Below are 20,208 nucleotides of genomic sequence, written 5' to 3'. Positions count from 1 at the left end.
TCATCGCCGTTGTAGTCCTTGTATTATTTGAGCCAATTTTTTTTTAATATGATCAACGCAATTGGTTTTGTAAAAAAGATTGACCCCATTGCCCAGTAGTTCTTTTGAAAAAGTTATATATGTTTTTAACCGATAAAAAAAACTATATAAATGTTTACCAAGTATAAAAAGTTATAGTTTATAATAGATAAAGTAATGCTAGAAAGTTTCTTAAAATGAGAAGGATAAAAAGTTATATATATTTTTTACCAAACTGAAAAAACTATATAAACGTTTACCAAGTATAAAAAAATATAGTTTATTAAATATAGTAAAATTATCCTACATAGTTTCTTAAAAATAAGAAGTGTATAAAGACACAATAAATTGCAAAATATAACATAATGTCGAATACAAACGAAACAATGGCACAAATATTGAAAAGACACAATGCTAAATAAAAAGACATGATAATCTAAACAAAATTCTAAAATCTAAAAACGAAAACCTAAAATCTCATATCCTAGAGTTTGATAAAACTGTTTCAATGCTGCTTAAATAGAGTCAATCAGAATCCTTTTAATACCTTTCATAGGCTATATATTTGATTCTGACCCTTATTAAATAAGCCAAAATTCTTATTAATTCAAATAAAGCCCATTTTTTACCAATTAAATAGCTCATTTAGTTTATTTACCCAATAATAACCCATTACCCCGTTGTTAACCTAAATTAGAAGAAAAAATAATAAATAAGCCAACTAATCAAATGGCGAAGCAAGCAACGGACTAACCTACGGACCCGACCTAAAAATATTTTGACGTTGACGTTATACATCCGAGCACCAAAAAAATACTGACACCATAGAAACAAAATCTCTAAAACCCATTAAGAAATCTTGGTATATCATTTTAATAACATAACTTTTATATTTTTTTATATCTATTATATAAATTTTGTATTAAAGCAACATGTTTTATTTTTATAAAATTGCCCCAAAACTACACAAACGCCTGTGCTTGTTTTTATTCAAGTTTGCTATAGCATGCGATACTACCAAATTCCCTCCTCCTATTACGTACTATATATACACACACTCATCCAGTTAATGCAGACACAAACTCACAAACCAAGAGCCACAAACACCCCCATCTATTCTTCCTCAACAATGGACACCCTATTCCTACTTTCTTCAACACTTTTGCCCATCATCACCATCTTCATTCTGCACCATCTTTTCTCCCAAAAAACAACCATTCCCGGAAGCTATGGTTATCCACTCCTAATAGGAGAAAGCATAGATTACTTCAAAAAGCTACGCAGTGGCACGAACGAGAAGTTCGTCATGCAAAGAAGAAAACTCTTCGGGGATGTTTTCAAAACATCGATTCTTGGTGAGAAAATGGCGTTTTTATGTGGCCCAGAAGGGAATAAGTTCTTGTTCGCTAATGAAAATAAGCTTGTTGAAGTATGGTGGCCGAGTTCCGTGGAGAGTATTATCAAGAAATCTCACAATAAGTCTGTAACCGCGGAATCCGCCAAGGTTCGACAGCTGTTGCCGCCGTTCTTGAGAGCTCACGCGGTTAAGAATTATGTCGCGGGTATGGATTCGGAGCTCAGACAACATTTGCAGGATTACTGGATTGGGCGTGATCAGGTTAGCGTCTTGCGAAGTTGCAAAACTACTAGTTGTGTATGTTTCAATTACTGACTAATTATTTCAGTCAGGTATAGGGTTTTAGTGACCCAATTACATTAATTCAGTCAGTATGATATTATTACTGACACTTATTGGCAATGAAAACAGGTTGAAGTTTGCCCGTTCGTTGCAAAATACACATTTGCATTAGCCGTAAAGTTGCTATTGGGAGTGCGTGATCCGACGGAGTTGGAGAAGCTTGCGGTTCCGTTCGTGGAGGCGGCCGGTGGAATCATAGCGGTCCCGATCAACATTCCAGGAACAAGGTTTAACCGTGGCGTCAAAGCGTCAGAAAGGATTCGTGAAGTTATTAACGGCATAATCGCGCAAAGGAGGAAAGATCTTGCCGACGGAACAGCTGATCCGCCGCAAAATTTGCTTTCGCACATGATTGTTGAGGTTGACAAACGGAATCAAGACAAGAACAACGCTCCGACCACCGACGGTGACATGTCCAGTGACTTACTAGGGTTGCTCATCGGTGGATATGACACCATCAACACCACCGTCGTGTTTATTATGATGATGCTTGTTGACTACCCCGATGTCTACCAACGAGTTCTAACAGGTAAAAGCAATGAGCATATTATACGCGTAAACGAGCTAAGCCATTTGTGAGCGCTACTAGAGATCGGCTCGTTAAAAACTTGAATTAAGCCCAACTCGAGACTAATAATAAGTTTGTTAAATAAACGTACTCGAGCCTAAACGAATATTAATTTATATTATTATATACACACAAGATAAAATCAATTATATAATATTTATTTATGTTATATATGAAAATAATAATTATAGATAATATAAATTAATTGATAAGTACATAAGCTGAGTTAAGCTTTATAAACATAGCTTTTTATACTAAATGTATTTTTTTAACAATTATTATTATATATAAAGTTATGATAAACTAAAGAATAATATATATTATGCTATATATAAAAACTATAATTTTATATATACATATAGGGGTGGGTTAACGTACAATATCCCTTAACACACGATGCGTACGAGATGAAATTACGCACGTTACAAAGCTTAAAACCCTAATCACGCATATTGAAAAACCATACATCACGCATGTTGAAAACCATAATCACGCATGTACAAAATTAGAAATCACGAATGGGTAAAAACCTAATCACGCGTGTTATAAAACTAATTACGAATGTTATAATTTCATCTCGTACGTATGGTACGTTAAGGATATTGTATTTTACACTTTCACTATATATATACATATATATATGTTAGTCAATAAATAATCAAAAGAAAGTTGCACCCGAGCCGAGCTCTTATAAGTTATATGAGTTGGTCTCAAACTCGAACTTAAGCTCTCGTAAGTTAAACGTATCGAGCGTAGGCGAGCTCGGACTTGACTTGATTGGTTACACCCTAACTGTGGAAAAAGGTCCACCTCTTCCGTGGCGTTGGTGACGTTTTTGTTGATGACCCGTCGGTAGATATCCAAATGTGAAGCTTTTAAAAGGTGCAACAATGATACGTCAGTGGCACAAACTGCACGTGAAGTCCTTAGACATTCATTGCGGATGTTGTAATACATGTTTGGACATGAGTTCTAAGATTGGGTATTTTTAGTTAAAGCCGTAATAATTATTTATTTATCCTTTTTTAAGTTTTATTTTTCAGTATAAAACACACAACAAAATGCTTCCTTCAACTAACTAAGTTTATCATTGTTACTCCAACAAAAACAAAGAGCAAATGGAGGTAGCAAAGGCGAAACCAACAGGAGAACTGTTAAACTGGGACGACCTGCGCAAGATGAAGTACTCATGGAACGTCGCATGTGAAGTACTGAGAATGCGTCCACCAACCGTCGGCGCATTCCGTGTCGCGAAAACCGATTTCACATATGCCGGTTTCAAAATCCCAAAAGGATGGAAGGTAATTAAACCATATGTTTAAACAATTATCAAACTTTTAACTTGTATGATTCGTTTTCTTCTAACACATTTCTCCATTATGTATTTATAGCTACATTACATTCCACATTACACTCAGCGAAACCACGAGTACTTCCCACATCCCGAAAAGTTTGACCCCTCGAGATTTGACGGAGATGGACCCGCACCTTACACATATGTGCCGTTTGGTGGTGGTCCGCGTATGTGCCCCGGAAACGAGTATGCACGAGCTGAAATACTAGTTTTTATGCACAACATAATCACTAGATACAATTGGGAGAGGCTAATTCCTGATGAAAAAGTGGTGATTGACCCACTTCCAAGGCCAGTTTACGGGCTTCCAATTAAGCTCATTCCTCATAAAACAGAACCGTAAGTTTATAGCTATATTTGCACCATAATAAAAAAAAAAAAAATACTTTCATTGTACTTTTGTTTATGTAAGGTTATAATAAAAGAAAATACATTTGGCCTAGAGAACATATGTAAGGTTATAATAAGGGAAAATACATTTGGCCTAGAGAACATATGTTTATGTATTTGTATTGGATTTCATCTATTTAGTGGATTGGTTTTTAAAACCATATGGAGCTCCAGTGTGTTTTGATCCTCAAAAAACTGAAATGTAATGTGTGATGTACGCATATCACGTATGTGAGACGTTAAGTAATTTTAAAAATAGTGAATTGCAAGTTTTGTGTTTTATTTATATACTAAATTTTAGCGATGTTATTTGTCTATAAATTTGATAGGTTTTGTACTTAATATTTTAAAATGTTACATGTTTTGTCCTTTGATCCTAACCCAATCAATTTTCTTAGTTAAATCAAATCATAGAAGGGTACTTTAGTATTTTTACCTATTTAGATAAAAATGTTTTAATAAATAAAACAAAAAAATTAAAAAAAATTTATAAATACCTCCTCTCTCTACCCCCCCTAGGGCTGTGCAACGGTTCATAACTGAACCAAACCGAACCGTAACCGAACCGTATTATAATGGTTCTGGTTCGGTTCCGAACCGGTTAAATGGTTCTCGCGGGAACCAGTTGACTATTAAATCGTTAAATTAACAATTTAATAAAAACGAATCAAACCATTTAAAACATTAACTAAAAGTTGCAACATTCAAAGTTCAAACCAACCAAAAGAAAAGTAGGAGGGATATTCCACGGTCCTCCCAACCGCCGAGGTGATCCCACCTCGCAGACCGCCACCCAGCAAGTCTGAGTCTGGGGGTAAATCCGCTACCGTAGGGGCATTGGGAACGAGCAAGAGTCGAACCCGCCACCTTCGGGTTAGAATGCAGGCTGGTGGCCATTGGGCTGACACCCAATGGTTCAACCAAAAGAAAAGTAGCAAAGCAACAATAAAAAATTCAAGCCATAAAACAAACTCTAAATAAAACTATTACAAACATCGTGTTAATAATTAAAACAAACATCTTCAAACTTTATTCGATCTTCATCCTCTCAATCTTCTCATAAACATCTAAATGAAACTAAGTGTTAGCAATTAAAAAAAAAGCGAATAATGCATCTACTGTATTTGGTTCACGTGAATATATTGATCAGTAATGCATTTACTGTATTCACCAAGCGATACACTATTTATATACATTTACAATTTGATCAACATTGATTTGATTATTTTTGTTCAGTTTTTATTTTCACATACAAAAAACTATATGTATCAGAAAGCAAACATCTAGAAAGAAAATATATGCAATCATAAAAAAGTTCATGTAGAATAGTGTACCTGTATTTGCAGGGTGTTGATGGAGATGAACTTGTATGATAGCAATTAGGGTTAGGGTTGAGAGATGGAGAATAATTAGAAGATGAAAGATGAGACCGTAGAATGAATATAAGAAGAGGGAATAAGAATTAGAATTGTCGTATGATGTTGAAAAGCCCATTAATAAAATAGGGTTTTAAATATTTATAATCCCAAATGGTTCTAGCGGTTCTTTAACCGGAACCGTGGTTTTAACCGGAACTGAACCGGGAACCGTTTTTACCCAAATTTAAGAACTGGAACCGCACCCTATATACAAAAATACGGTTTGGATCTAGCGGTTCCGGTTCAGTTCCCCGATTCTGACGTTTCTGAACCGTATACTGCTCAGCCCTAAACCCCCCCCCCCCCCCCTCTACCATTCCAACAGCTGCCATCATCCACCAACATCACCATCACCAATCTCCTTCGTCAATTAACCCCCAATTTATACCTAATCAAAATCATATCCTATCTATCTAAAAATTCAAAACCAAAAGTCGAAACCACCTCCTGCATTGTTATTCAATTATCACTTTATCATTCAATATAAAGAACCGAATCCAATAGAAATGATAAGTAAGAGATTAACATTTAACGCATTTTAATTTGTAACTGTTTCTCTTTTTTTTTTTAAACTATTTTAACATTTTATATGTCAAAGTAGAAGTGGACAAGTAATGCTTTCGTATCCCGGACTCCACCGTACACCACTCACCTTCACACTGTTAAACCACCGATCTTCACACAGATTCAGAGCTGCGGCTGCCATAGATTCGGAGCTGTTTGGAGGTAGTGAAACCCGGACGTGGATCGGAAAGTGAAGTTGGGGGTGATCTGAAATCACAATGATGGAAGTTGGGGGTTGGTCACAGACGAGAGAAAAAGATCCGTGGTTTGGGGTGGGACGTGGCGGTGACAGTCGGTGATGTGGGGTGGGTTGTAGTGACGGTGGTGGTAAGTGAGAGAGAGAGAGAGAGAGAGAGGTGAGAAAGACAGACAAAGAGAATAAGAGATTTTTTTTAAATAACTATTTTTTATAAATTCGCTTACCGGACCCGGTTCTGTTCTATTCTTGCTTCCCGTTTGTCGGACTCCTATTCGCCGGTGGCTCGACGAAGGTGAGGTCTCTCGGATAGCGGCTGAGGTACCCGTGCTTCTGTGTACGGTGGTTTTCTCGACCTCTCCTTCTATCTGGGTTGTCCAAAGCTTCCATTCGCTTCCCGGGTGCAGGGTGTTCCATCCATGGAGGGAGTTGATGAAGAGTAGGAGGTTCAGAAAAACAAACGAAGAGATAAAGGGGTTCCCGCTTCTCCTAAGTCAAACATCTGTAAGTTCTTTGTCTCTAATATCCCTCTGGGATGTAGACCTTGGGATTTGGCAGATGCTTTCAGGTCTTTTGGTATGGTTTTGTTAGTTTTAAAGGAGTCAAGAATGTGGATGAGTTGTTGGCCAGTATGTCGAACATGAGATTGGGAGGTAATAAGTTAGTTATCAACATTGCCCTTTTTGCTAGAGAAAACGAAGGTATGAAGTCTTTCGGGAACAGGGGAGGAAGTAGACCGGCTGCCGGTGGTCTGGTCGGTGGAAATCAGAAGGTTAGGGAGTCCAATCCTATTAAACCTGGAGTATCCTTTTTGGATATTCTCACTAACAAGTCCCGTGCTGTGGAGGAGGAGGATGTAGTTGTCATTGAACCTTCGGTTTTTTCCTTATCCGACCTGACCGGAAGATCAGTGGTCGGTAGAGCTCTGGATTTCACGGAACTTAGGTTTCTTAAGTCTTCTCTATCTAAGGCTGGTTATGTGAAGGCAAAAATCCAATACCTTGGTGGCCTCTCGGTGTTAGTTTCTTTTGAAAACGATGATATCGTTAAAAGGTTTCTAGAGGATAAGGAGGTTTGGTTGAAGTGGTTTTCGAGTCTCAATCCTTGGCTGGGTCAGCCTTTGCCGTTTGAACGTCTAGCATGGGTTAGCATTACCGGTGTTCCTCCTCATCTTCTTTCTAAACGTGTCTTCGATGATATAGGTAGCAAATACGGTAAGGTTGTTCATTCTTCCCAATTCTCAGAGTCGAACGGTGACCTTTCGTACGATCTGTCGGGGATCCTTATTGGCTCCAGAAATCGTATTAACGGTGTTCTTACCCTTTCTTGGCAAGATAAAAGGTATAAAGTCTGGGTTGATGAAGTGAATAATCAATGGATTCCAGACTTTTTCGACGACAAAGAGATGTCGGAAGGAGTCTCGTCGGAATTGGGGGAAGACAAGGAGTCTCCGGTGTCTGATCCTCAGAGGAGTAATGGGAATGTTTTTTCGGAATACGAAAAGGCAGATCAGGTTCTCAAGACAGAAGTTAATAAGAGAGAGAAAGAAAACCCCTCGGCGCATGGGGGTGGGGCCCGGTCCCCTAGTATTTTTCTGGCTGCTGCTCCACGTATTTTTAATGAAAGGAATAATGACATACTTGTTAATAGTGATAATGGGCCTTCTTTTAAAGACACGTGGGTCAACCTGGTAGCCCAATCTTCTCCTAGGCCCAAGAAAAGAAGAAGAGGAGAGGACCTTTTCCACCTTGACGACCAGTTAGACCCAAATGTGATCGACCTCAACTTAGATCATCTGGTGAAAATAAACGAAAAAGGTGTCTCTCAGATCTCGGAATTTATCCCTATTAGTTCCCCGGTTGGCTCTCAAAAGTTGGATTCGGTCAAACCTACAGATGATAAATGGGGCAGCTAATTTTGGAGTAGGTAACGATGGAGCTACTAATTCTTCTTAGGATTCGATTGAAGAGGAGGTTCAAGAGACTATTAAGTTCGGCAATTTGGTAGGAGTTAACTTGGAAGGATTAGCTGACAAAGTCAACGAAGTCATTAGATCTGAAGGTATTAATGATGTTCTCAAATAAATACGATCTCTATCAATATAAGAGGGTTTGGAGTTGATAAAAAGGCTAGTTGGATAAGGAATCTTAGAATAGCAGAGAAGGTTCAGTTGATGATGTTTCAAGAGACAGGGAGATCGAGTATTTCGGACAAGGATATTTCTTCGTTTTGGGGCAATTCGAATTGGGAAAAGGCGGTGGTTGACCCCTCTAGCAGATCTGGCGGTCTTCTCTGTGTTTGGGAGAAGGGTTCTTTTTCTCTAGTTTCGTCGGCTTCGGATCCGAACTTCCTCTTACTTTCAGGTAATATTAAGGGTAGTAATGATCTGATTAATTTTATGAATATTTATAGTCGCAGGTGGGTAAAAGGGATTTATGGAATACAATTCTTAGTACTATGAACTCTCAGTCCGGTTCCTGGTTCCTAGCGGGCGACTTTAATGTTGTTAGAGGCCCGGAGGAGAGAAAAAAATCTAAATTCAAACCTCAATGTGCTAGAGATTTCAACGTATTTATTTTTGAGGGTGGTCTTTGTGAGTATGAAATGAAAGGGTCCAAATTTACTTTTATGTTAGAAGGGGTTCACGGAAGGACGTTTAGTAAAATCGATCAGGTGTTGATCTGTAACAATTTTCAAAACAAGTGGCCTGAGGCATGTGTGAGGGGTTTGCCCCGTGGATTTTCGGACCATAATCCTATTTTGATTTCGATCAATAATCTGAATTTCGGTCCGAAGCCTTTCAGGTTTTTCAGCTCGTGGTTGGAAAGGCCAGAATTCGGGAAGGTTGTGGAGGATGCTTTGTCTGATTTTAGGTTTTCTGGTCCTCTGGACCAAAGATTCCTCAATAAGCTCAAGATTCTAAGAGACAAAATTAGGATTTGGAGAGACGAACTTAGATCTAAAGAAGGTGAAGAGGAAATGAAAGCCAAAGAGGAACTGGATGAGCTGGATATGATTATGGAAGAAAGAGATTTAACTGATGAAGAAGAGTGGGTTAGGTTGGAATGTAAAAGAAAAATTCAGTCTCTGGTCGAGTTGAAATCCAAAGATATCAAACAAAGAGCCAGGACTGGTTGGGCTAAGGATGGGGATGATAATACAGCTTATTTTCACAGTTTGGTTAACAAAAGGAAGGTGTCAAATAGCATTCCTGGTCCTTCTTATTGGAGGTGTTTGGACTTCTAAACCTTCTTTAATTAAAAAAGCGGTCCATGATTTTTTTAGAGATAAGTATAAGGAGGATATGCCGGTTCGTCCCAGTCTTGATTGCTCTTTCAGTAATATTCTTTCTCTCGATGACGCCAACTTTCTTATTGAAAAGTTTTCTAGAGATGAAATAAAATCGGTGGTCTTCGACTGTGATAGTGATAAGTCTCCGGGTCCGGATGGGTTCAATATGAAGTTTATTAAAAGGTTCTGGGATGTCTTCGAAGCTGATTTTATTGACATTTTCGAAAGATTCAATGAAGATGGTTCTTTTTCGAGAGGCTGTTATTCCTCGTTTATCACTATTATCCCTAAAACTAAAGACCCATAATTTTTAAATGATTATCGGCCTATCACTCTTGTGGGTATCTTAAACAAGGTGGTGTCTAAAGTGCTAGCTAATAGACTAAAAAAGGTTATCGGGTCGATTGTTTCTAATAGTCAAATGGCGTTTTTGAAAGATAGGATGATTTTGGACGGGCCTTTAATCCTGAATGAGGTTATAGCTTGGATGAAGAAGGTTAAATATAAAGCTTTCATCTTCAAAATCGATTTCGCTAAAGCGTACGATAATGTTAATTGGGATTTCGTGATTTCGGTTATGGCTCAATTGGGTTTTCCTTCTCGATGGTGTCGGTGGGTTTATGGGATCCTTTCCTCTGCTCGGACGGCGGTTCTGGTCAACGGGTCTCCTACGTTTGAGTTTAATTGTTTTAAAGGTATGAAACAAGGGGATCCTATCTCTCCTTTCATGTTCTTATTAGTTATGGAAGCATTTTCAAGTATGATTCGTAAAGCGGTCGATTTGGGTGCTTTAAAAGGTATAAGTCTTCCAAACAACGATCCGATAATTTCTCACCTTTTATATGCTGACGACTGTATCTTCCTCGGAGAATGGACCGATAATAACGTGAAGGTAGTGCTGAAATTGTTGAGGTGTTTTTATTTCTGTGCTGGCCTCAAGATTAATTTAAACAAATCTCTCCTCTTTGGTGTTGGTGTTGGTTCTAACGAAGTTAAAAGGGTGGCAGATTCTTTTTGTTGCAAAGCTGGTGAGTTTCCGTTTGTCCACCTTGGGACCTTAGTTGTCACACCCCAACCGATGGCGGAATCATCGGGCATGGCACTGAGCGAAACAGATTGTCCAGAAGTTTCCATAACAACTATCATTACTATTCAATTTATATAATACGTCCCATACCGTACCTCAAATAGCAAACAAATTATTACAGATGAAATCTAGTCAAATATTCTATTCCGACAACTCAAATTTAAATATAAATATTGTTTATCTATGTCTAGAAACTCAAGCTGCAAGATCTACAGACAACTATGCTCTAGACTCTTATTCTAGCTTCGCCTTCCTTGTAGATAAGCATCTTAAACACCTGTCACATACGTTAAAATAAAGTCAATACATAAAATGTAAAGGTGAGCATACAAGTTTGATAATAGCATAATAGAGTTCGAAATAGTTTATGCATAACCAGCACGTACACAGAGGAAAACGAAGCATGTTAATTATCGACATGGATCTATAGATACCAATGACTGCGGGTTGACTGCCCGAGGCAGTTTGCAATACATGATTACCACCGTAATCCGTGCAAGTAATTGTCCTTAACAACCCCCGTGTGAACGTGTGCTGAGTCCAAACTATAGTACTATCGTCGTCAAGGCAGGTAGACAGCATTCCACGTGCAAACATAACAACAAGCATTCATTTAGTCACGTAATACATGTGGTAACGGTTAGCGTTTAAAGTAATTGAGTAGTGTGTTTGATTGTGATTTAGAATAAGTAACGTATGTAACACCCAAAAGTGCTAAAGCAAAAAGGGTTCGAGTATACTCACAGTGATTGATGGATTGAAGGGAGCACTTGAGGGTAGGGTTAGCCTGAATAGTTCAATAGCATAACGATAAGGAGTGCGTAAAACGGAAAACAAGTGTTGGAGGGTCAGACAGCTGGTCGATCGGACGGTTGTCCGATTGGACGCCTGGTCGTTCGGCTTGACAGTCCGTTCGGACAGCTGTCCGGTCGGTCGGTAGGCCGATCGGATGGCTGATCGAGTGGATTGTTTCTTCCTTTGAGAAGGATGTGTTTGTGTATGATGGTTTGACTTTTGAAGTTTTCGTTGTAGCATTTGAAAATATTGAAGTATCTTTACCTTTCAGGTCGGTCGATCGAACGGTCGTTCGATCGGTCGGCTAACCGATCGGTTAGGTACTTCTAGCAAACAAGTCCTTAGCCGGGTGTCACCTGATCGGACGGCTGTTCGATCGGGTGGCACTCCAAGCGCGTTGAACATGTTGAAAATCGACTAAGTGTTGAAGCATAGTATCTCATGATCCGAAAAGTAATCCAATCGGACAGTAGTCCGATCGAACAGCAGTTCGTTCAATACTCCACTTCAATAAATTGTTCAAGTGTGGGGGCCATGTGCTAGCCGATCGGCTGGCCTGGTCGATCGGCTGACTGTCCAATCGGCTGGCTGTCCGTTCGGACAGCAGTCCGATCGGTCAGCCTCCTGACCTGATCAGCCTGTTCGTCTAACACTTGGCTGTTCTGATTGTTTGTCGTTATATCGAGGTGTTTTGACAACAAGTTGAACCTTAGAACCCTCGTTCTTACTTGTTCCTCCTGATTAGACAGGAATCACCCAAATCCGGTCGGTGAACTATTCGGAACGGAGTTTGACGTTTAACCCGAAATCGATGAACCTCGTGGACAGAATCCGGATCTTGAGTCATGCAACCACCGGAATGATTAGCAGATCGGCACAAGCTCCGTTTCTACCGGTTTGAAGGCATTGAATGTAAAAGAGTTGAAAGAAAGTTGGAAAACCATCTTTCAATCCTTTTCGCCGTGTAAATGTTTAGATCTATGAAAGATCCTTGTTTGTTTATGTGGAAATCGGCTAGATCTAAGTGATTCTTGGTGGATTGAAGCCAACACATGAAGTTCTTCAAGAACACCATGATGACATCATCCTAGAACACTTGAATCTTGATGATTTCATGGTTAGAAATCAAGATTTGAAAGATAGAAAGGTGTAGGAGTGCGTGTAGATCAAGAAAGTACAAGATTTAGGATGAAATCTTACCGGAATCGAGAGAAATCTGAGAAAAAGAGGGGAGCACGAGCTGGTTGGTCAGAGGTTTCCAAAAGTAGAAAGTTTGAGAGTGACAAAGGGTATTTATAGGATGCCATAAGAGGAAAGTGCTGGCCGATCAGTCAGGTAGCACGATCGGACAGCCTGTCCGATGGCTGTTTGATCGGCTGGTAGCCTGATCGTTCAACTGCACGCTTCGAGTGTTCGATGCGACGATTCTTGATATTTCGATTTCGATTGAGGACGATCCGAGTACGATAGAGTTTCCAATTCAAATTACTTTTAATCCCAACCACTATATCTAACATACAATCATCTATATCTCGCGCTATCTCTTCTCCACCAACTATCATGATTCGATTTCGATTGAGTTTGATTGGGTTTCGAGTTTCGATTCGATTGATCACCACACATAACATAAAGTAAACACGCACAAGTAACACATAAGGCACACACACACGTATAATAACACCAAAGTTCGTGTAATTCGAGTCTCGAGTTCGATGATGATTATGTGACAACCCTCACTAAAACAGATATCCGTACAACTTAATTAATATATAATTACTGCTTAATGACTGTGCTTGTTTGAAACTGTAGATAAACTGCTACTTGAATGCTGATACATGTACATGCTTGCATCATACTTTATTTGCTGTCACTCCATTAACTACATACAAGAACTCTAGTGACAACCTTGATGCACAAAAGCACAGTAGCACTATGAACGGATAACCTATTAAACATGCTGATATAGCCAGCATCAGGCAGACACTGCCTCTAAGGCCTGTATGAGCCCGAGATAGTTTACTACACTAGTAGAGAGTGTAGGGATAAGAGGGTTGTAGAACTGCGTCACTAGGTATAAGTTATAGTGACCGGATGTGCCTAAAACGTACTTTAAGTACAAAATTCTGCACTTTAATTATAAATTCAGCATTTAGCTAACTAATAAAGTGCCAAAACATGAAAAAAATATTACTTTTCCAAAGTGTCGGGAATGCTTCGTGTCACTAAAAATAATATTAAAGACACTTTAAAGCTTTGTTAAGCACTTTAACGGATCACTATCCAACTGAACAACCGGACTTTACCCGGAACATAAAAATATTGCCATTAACATTGTTTCTCTTTTTCTGAGCCAGTTAGGGTCTCCGAATACCCTAACACCTGCTATAATGCATAACACGCTAGTAACCGAGTTAACTTCCAACTTAACTTAACTTTACCCTAACTATTAGTTGAAATGGAACCGGATAACCCCCCCCCCCCCCAAACCGAGTTCGGTCACAATGTGACCACCCCTTGTACTTTGATGATTATTTAAATCATCATTGTCTAATATCTTGGAGACATGAGGACCTTTGGATAATGAACATGAACTTTGCCTATAAGTAACAAGCTAAACACAACATAACCTTCATCTCACCACAACTCACCAAAACACTCTCTCCCTCTCCCTTGGAGCTCTCGACTGAACACACCCACAAACACCCAACCATTTTCGAGTTTTGATCTTGCATTTCCAAGCACATACAAGGGTTAAGGATCTCATACAAGGAAGCTTGGTGCATTCGGATCGTGAAGAACCTCACCTCATTGCTTTTATCCACCTAATCTTCGACTAGTTTCTTCCCTAGCCTCGAGCTAGTAGTAAGTGACTTCAAACACACTCTTGATTTATTCTAAAGTGGTTAAAACGAACCTTGTCGGTTAAAATTTATGAACTTACAAGAATGCATACTAAAAGTTTACATAATTGATGAACATGTTGGTTAAAAGCAATGATGTTGTGTAAATCTTGTAAAACTTGTTTTGTTGTAATTATTTAGTGCCGATCTATGTTGTGGTAGCTCGGATCATCATCTAACCCGGATTAGTCATGTTCATGAATCATGACATGGAGTATGTTTAAGTGTGAAAAGGGTTAAACGATGAAACACTACTACACACTAAACATGAACTTGTGTAAAATCGATTTTGCTTATGAAATAGTGTTCAAAACTAGTAGATCTACGGATCTACAAGTGGTATTTTCAAAGAACCAAGTATCAAAAGAAAACATATTTTTAAAACCGGATCTTTCATGAATAAGAGTGATTTTTGTAAACACACAAGTGTGTAAACACTTGTGTAACACTAAGTTTCGACAAAGAACTATTTTTGTCAAATCTTACAAGAAGATGTGAAAATATATTTTCTTTAAAAACGAGATTCACAAGAAACCAAGTAGATTATTGCAAAGATCCACTGAAAGTAATGGAAATTACTACATATTTTTGGACAAACCACAAGTTCATGTAATTTTTGCGATTTATATAAATTTTGACTAGTTTGATGGTTTGGATTTTAAAAGAAAATGATACGCTTGAAAGCGTGGCCACCTCCAGTTACAGGGGAAACTCTGGCGAAATTTTTCCAAAAAGCTAACATTTGGAAATATTTTCACTACAAGTATTATAAATATATTTCTAACTTGTTTTCAAAAATATAGATTTCGCCACGATTTTTATTACAACATTTCTAAGTGTCGGAGGTGGGATTTTCACAAAACAAAAACTTGATAAATATATATTTAGTATATATATTTTCATAACAACACTTGTGAATTTTTATGATTATTTTGTGAACTATACAAATATTATTTTTAGGGTAAAAATAATATTACCGAATGTTAACGATTCCAAAATAATACGAACGCCTTCACAATAAATAATAAGTTACAACGGTATTATTAATACCACCCGATCTTTAAAACGTAACTTACGCATTTCTCGGAAAAATACTAATAAACGCGTATTTTGACGAGAGTATTATTTTTTTTTGGGAAGATTATATGTATTAAAATATAATATTTTTGGGAAAAATATTTATATTTTGGAGTTAGAAATAAAATATATTTTAAGTGAGACTTAATAATATATTTTGAATCTTACGAACGCGCATGTATTAAAACCCCCATCCTTGGGAAGGAAATTATTTACTAAATAATTACTAAGTGTAATTACGAAATAGTTGTCTAACTATTTCCCAAAGACATTAAACCTTAAACTAAGGCACGGCCGTCCGTCTAATAGAAGTTAGAACGTGTAGGTCGTCGCACAGCTGTTTGATCAGGAGATTTACTTGGTAGAGACGCACCACTGTGAGTTCATGTCCCCCTTTTCTCTTAACTGTTTTCAGTTTTCCAAACTGCGGGGGTGAAATACATGTTACTATGATTACGAATACTTCTTACATGGTATGGTTAGCGTAAGGAGGGTTACTACTTAGATCATGTGAGTGGGTAGGCGGAAACTTGAGGCCATTAATCCTCAGGGTAGGACCGAGGGACAGGAGCGGTAGATCTATCTGGGTGTAGCGAGCCCAGCCCCAAGCCCAGCATAACGGACCTCGGGGTGACTTTGTGCCCAACGCATAAATCCGCTAGGTTTGAGTCTTCCTACTTGCACTTCACACATATCAATGGCCTTGCAAACCATTGGTGATCTCTTTTTCCTTATTTGCTACATACCAGGATTTTTATACATACAAAGGTTTTACTTACTCACTTACACATGAACTCGCTCAACATTATTGTTGATTTTTCCAACTTACATGTATTTCAGGGAACTAAAGATCTGGCGCGGTATGTTACGTTTTCCGCTGCATAAGAGTCCGAGGTCATCCAAGTTTAAGGGATGTGACTTTTTCCTGGACGAGTCACAGTTCTTAAACTGTGTTTATTTCATGTTGATGTTTATGTCTTCCAAACAATGTTTCAATTTTCATGGTTGTAGTTTCCGTTGCATGAGTCAACGCCGTAAGACAATGTTATGTTACTTATGTTTTAAAACTTAATTAGATGGATGATCTTGCATGGTTTTTATTTCATATAGCTTTGTTATGATTAAGCTATGGTATTAAGAAGTCACACCAAAATAAACCACGCTTCCGCAAAGCCAGGGTGTGACAGCTTGGTACCAGAGCTCTGATCATAGCGAACTAGGATTCCTTCTCTAGTCTAGACTATGATCACTAGGGCTCTCACGAAAACATTTTTCCACTGCATACCACTTAAGTCCAGATCCAAAACATTTTTACAAACAAATGTTGAGCACATTTTATTTATTATTTATAGGCTCAGTCTGGGAGGCTGAGGCTCGGTCTGGGAGGCCGAGGCTTGGTCTGGGAGACCGAGGTAGTTGTCTAGTGGGACTAGGGAGTCAGTCTGAGAGGCTGGGAGAATTGGCTAGTGGGACTAGAAAGAGCAGTCTGAGAGACTGGGAGAATTGGCTAGTGGGACTAGGAAGAGCAGTCTGGGAGGCTGGGAGGCTAGTGGGACTAGGAAGATCAGTCTGGGAGGCTGGGAGGCTAGTGGGACTAGGAGAAATATTTGATTGCTTAATTGGTGACTAATATGTTTATCTGATTGTATGATTGATTATTTGTACATATTTGTGTTATACAGACACCATGGACTCCTCAGCCACTGGTGATTCGGACACCACGGGCCCTAGGCCCATTGTATCAGACGACCTAGAGTCTTCGGAGCATGAGGTCCACACATCAGATGTTACCAGCACAGATGAGGATGACTTCCAGCCCTTTGCGTTACCCGACGCTGTCGGTGAGCCCGCTGATGGCCCTTTTGTCGGGGACCTATCGCTCGTAGAGATCCCTGCCCCCATACCTTTGGCCGCTTATCCTGTTCTCGATATACTCCTCGACGCCGACGCTGACGACGACGTCGATCTGTTTGATGACGAGCCCCTAGAGGATGATATTGAGGGCGAGGCCCTTCTAGCTGACGGTGGTCTTTTGTTGCTCGCAGATGCTCCTGCTGAGGAGTCACCTGCTCACTCACCCGTCCCAGACTCTTTCGAGTCTGTGGCCTCCGCACCATCGTACACTCAGAGTGCGCAACACTTTTCCCACGGTTCAGATCCTGATAGGGCATCCTCTGCTGCCCCTGCCCCTAGCTTCGCTTTCGATCACGACATTGAGGAGGATTCCGACCCTGTCTTTCCACCAGGATTTGACCCTGACCAGGACATAGAGTTTATACCCCTGGATCAGCCTATGCAGGACCCGGTTGACCCAGTTGACCTTGCTGACCCTGCGTTTGCTGACCACGCAGATTTTGAGATGGCGTTCGATGACCCCGAGCCTGCCATGGCCCCCGAGCCGGTAGCCGCTCCTGACCCTGTGTTTGAGCATGACCCTATTCATGCTGGCATACCCATTGTTGACCCTGTGATTGCTGATCTACCCGTTGATGATCACCCTGTTGATGCTCCACTTCTGGAGGGCGATCATGTTGTTGCTGCAGCTCAGACTGATGCCCCTCTCATCGCTGACGTACCTGTTGACCCTATTGTTGCTCCCCTACCTGATCCTGTTCCCCTGGAGCCCGATCATGCGCTATTCGCGACCCATATTGATCCCCGTTATGCGCACACCCAGAATGGGTGGATTGTCGCTGATGATGAGCTCCCACCTTTTCCCCCACATACCACCGATGCACGTCACATGGATTTCCCTTCTTCGTTCGCTCAGTTCACACCTCCAGCTCGACCTGGAGAGGGTTCCTCGGCTCATCCCTTTGGACATGTGCCGGCATCTATCCCAGTTGTACCACAGTTTTCTTCTGCTATTCCCCCTGTTCCACCATTCTCTGTGCCACCTTTCGATCCAGCCAGTGAGCCATTTCTCTGGACGTCACCGCCTATTATGCCGCCATCCGACCCCTACCATCCTTTCCATATGGGGTATTCTTTTGAGGACGTTCTTATGTCGTTTGTTGTCCAGCACGAGGCACTCACACGGCGCATTCAGGAGCTCGAGAGAGCTCAGCCACCGTTGTGCCAGTGTCAGGGTCAGACCCACCCTGCTACTTCGCAGCCCTCTCGACCGTTGCCACCGGACTCTGCTGCACGCCTTTTGGCACTGGAGCAGCAGATGGCTTCCTGGTTGCGTTCCCAGAGAGCCATGGAGGAGGACTGGCTCCATTTGCGTCGTTTGTTTTATTCCCATTTCCCCCCTCCTCCACCGCCATCAGTATAGAGCTCTTTAGTACAACATGGGTGGACGTTGGTGAGAAGACGACGATTGCTCTGACCGCACAGCTTTTTGGAGACTGCACACTGATTCTGACTTTTGTTGACATGTATATGGATGTACTGACACTGATTTGATATAGTTTTGGACTGGGGTGATGTAGCCCTTAGTCGTTGATGTTGTATGACACTATTATGTACTTGTACACTTTACCATGTGGTCTCGATTTATGGCAATGCAATCGTAGTATTCTCATCATATGTGATGTTTTGATTGATTATTTATGTTTTACGACATGGGATGTTGTGTGATTGATATAATTGAAACATGGGATGTTATGTGATTGGTGTGTTTATAACATGAGATGTTATGTACTATTACTATCATTATATACGTACGTTTTTCTATGGCCTGACCCACGTGAACTCATCGTTTAGAAGATGCCACCGAGACGTCAAACGCCAATGCCTACCAATGAGGCAGAGCTTCAGCAACTCATCGCTGCTGCCATCGCACAGTACGCCGCCTCTCAAGGAGGGACTAGTGGAAGGAATTCTGGCAATACTGGCAACAATAATCCACCTCATGGTAATACTAAGTCATTAAGACATACCATGATCTAATTGGATATCTCTAGCAAGGATGCTAATGCCATTCATATGCTGTAACGTATGTGCAGGGTGCACCTACAAGCAGTTTCTAGACTGCAAGCCTGTCAACTTTGATGGCACCGGAGGTGCTGTCGCTTTTGTTCGTTGGGCCGAGAAGACGGACTCAGTTCTTCGCATGAGCAAGTGTGCTCCAGACCAGCAAGTTACCTACATTTCCGGGCTATTCTTGGACGGAGCCCTGTCATGGTGGAATTTGCAAGTGCAAACTCTTGGAGAAGCCGCAGCCTACGCAATGACATGGACCGAACTGAAAGAGCTTATGCGTAAAAAGTATTGCTCTCGCGCTGAAATCCAAAGGTTGGAAACTGAATTCTGGCATTTGAAGATGGAAGGTCCGAAGATCGCAGAGTACGTTCAGAGGTTTCACGACCTGTCGCATGTGGTACCTTATATGGTCACTCCAGAATTCAAGCGGATTGAGCGCTTCATTTGGGGATTAGCTCCTCAAATCATAAGCATGGTGACCTCCTCCAAGCCTGCAACAATCACTGAGGTAATTGATCTGAGCGTGGCTCTCACTGAGGAGGCTATCCGCCTAAACAAGTTCGATGATGTCGAGACTAAGAAGAAGGAGACCTACGTCGAGTCATCCAGAGGTAACAAACGAAAGTTCTCGAAGTTCAAGAAAGGCACTAGTGGGGTTGTTAAGAAAGGAGAGTCAAGCGCGCCAGCTCAGGTTACAGCCGGTAGCGGAAAGAAAGGAAAGGGATATATGGGCACCCAGCCCAAGTGCAACACCTGCCAGCGTCACCATTTTGGCCGATGTGGTTTAAAAGTATGTGAAGCTTGCGGAAAAACGGGCCACTTGAAGGATTCATGTTGGGCCACTGTTGGCCGGGGAGGCCAAGGAGGATTTGGGAATAGAAACAATAACCGGGGTGGAAATGGAAATCGCCCACAAGGAAACAA

The 20,208-nt window shown here is 40.5% G+C and overlaps 1 protein-coding gene across 1 annotated transcript; it reads left to right on the top strand.

Moving 5' to 3' along the window:
- Positions 1-1,085: 1,085 nt before the first annotated feature.
- Positions 1,086-4,196, top strand: LOC110899122 (beta-amyrin 28-monooxygenase). Its single transcript, XM_022146001.2, has 4 exons — positions 1,086-1,636; positions 1,787-2,246; positions 3,399-3,586; positions 3,677-4,196. Exons 1-4 carry the CDS (start codon positions 1,088-1,090, stop codon positions 3,980-3,982), a joined length of 1,503 nt encoding a protein of 500 aa, XP_022001693.1. The 5' UTR covers positions 1,086-1,087; the 3' UTR covers positions 3,983-4,196.
- The last annotated feature ends 16,012 nt before the right edge of the window (positions 4,197-20,208 follow it).

Source organism: Helianthus annuus, chromosome 13 (genome assembly GCF_002127325.2).
Source record: "Helianthus annuus cultivar XRQ/B chromosome 13, HanXRQr2.0-SUNRISE, whole genome shotgun sequence".
Lineage (NCBI taxonomy): Eukaryota > Viridiplantae > Streptophyta > Magnoliopsida > Asterales > Asteraceae > Helianthus > Helianthus annuus.
This window is presented reverse-complemented; position numbering and strand designations above follow the sequence as displayed.

Coding starts and splice junctions, on each gene's coding strand:
- LOC110899122 (XM_022146001.2), top strand. CDS start 1,088: ATGCAGACACAAACTCACAAACCAAGAGCCACAAACACCCCCATCTAT. Junction 1,637..1,786: donor ACTGGATTGGGCGTGATCAG/GTTAGCGTCTTG, acceptor CAATGAAAACAG/GTTGAAGTTTGCCCGTTCGT. Junction 2,247..3,398: donor CTACCAACGAGTTCTAACAG/GTAAAAGCAATG, acceptor ACAAAAACAAAG/AGCAAATGGAGGTAGCAAAG.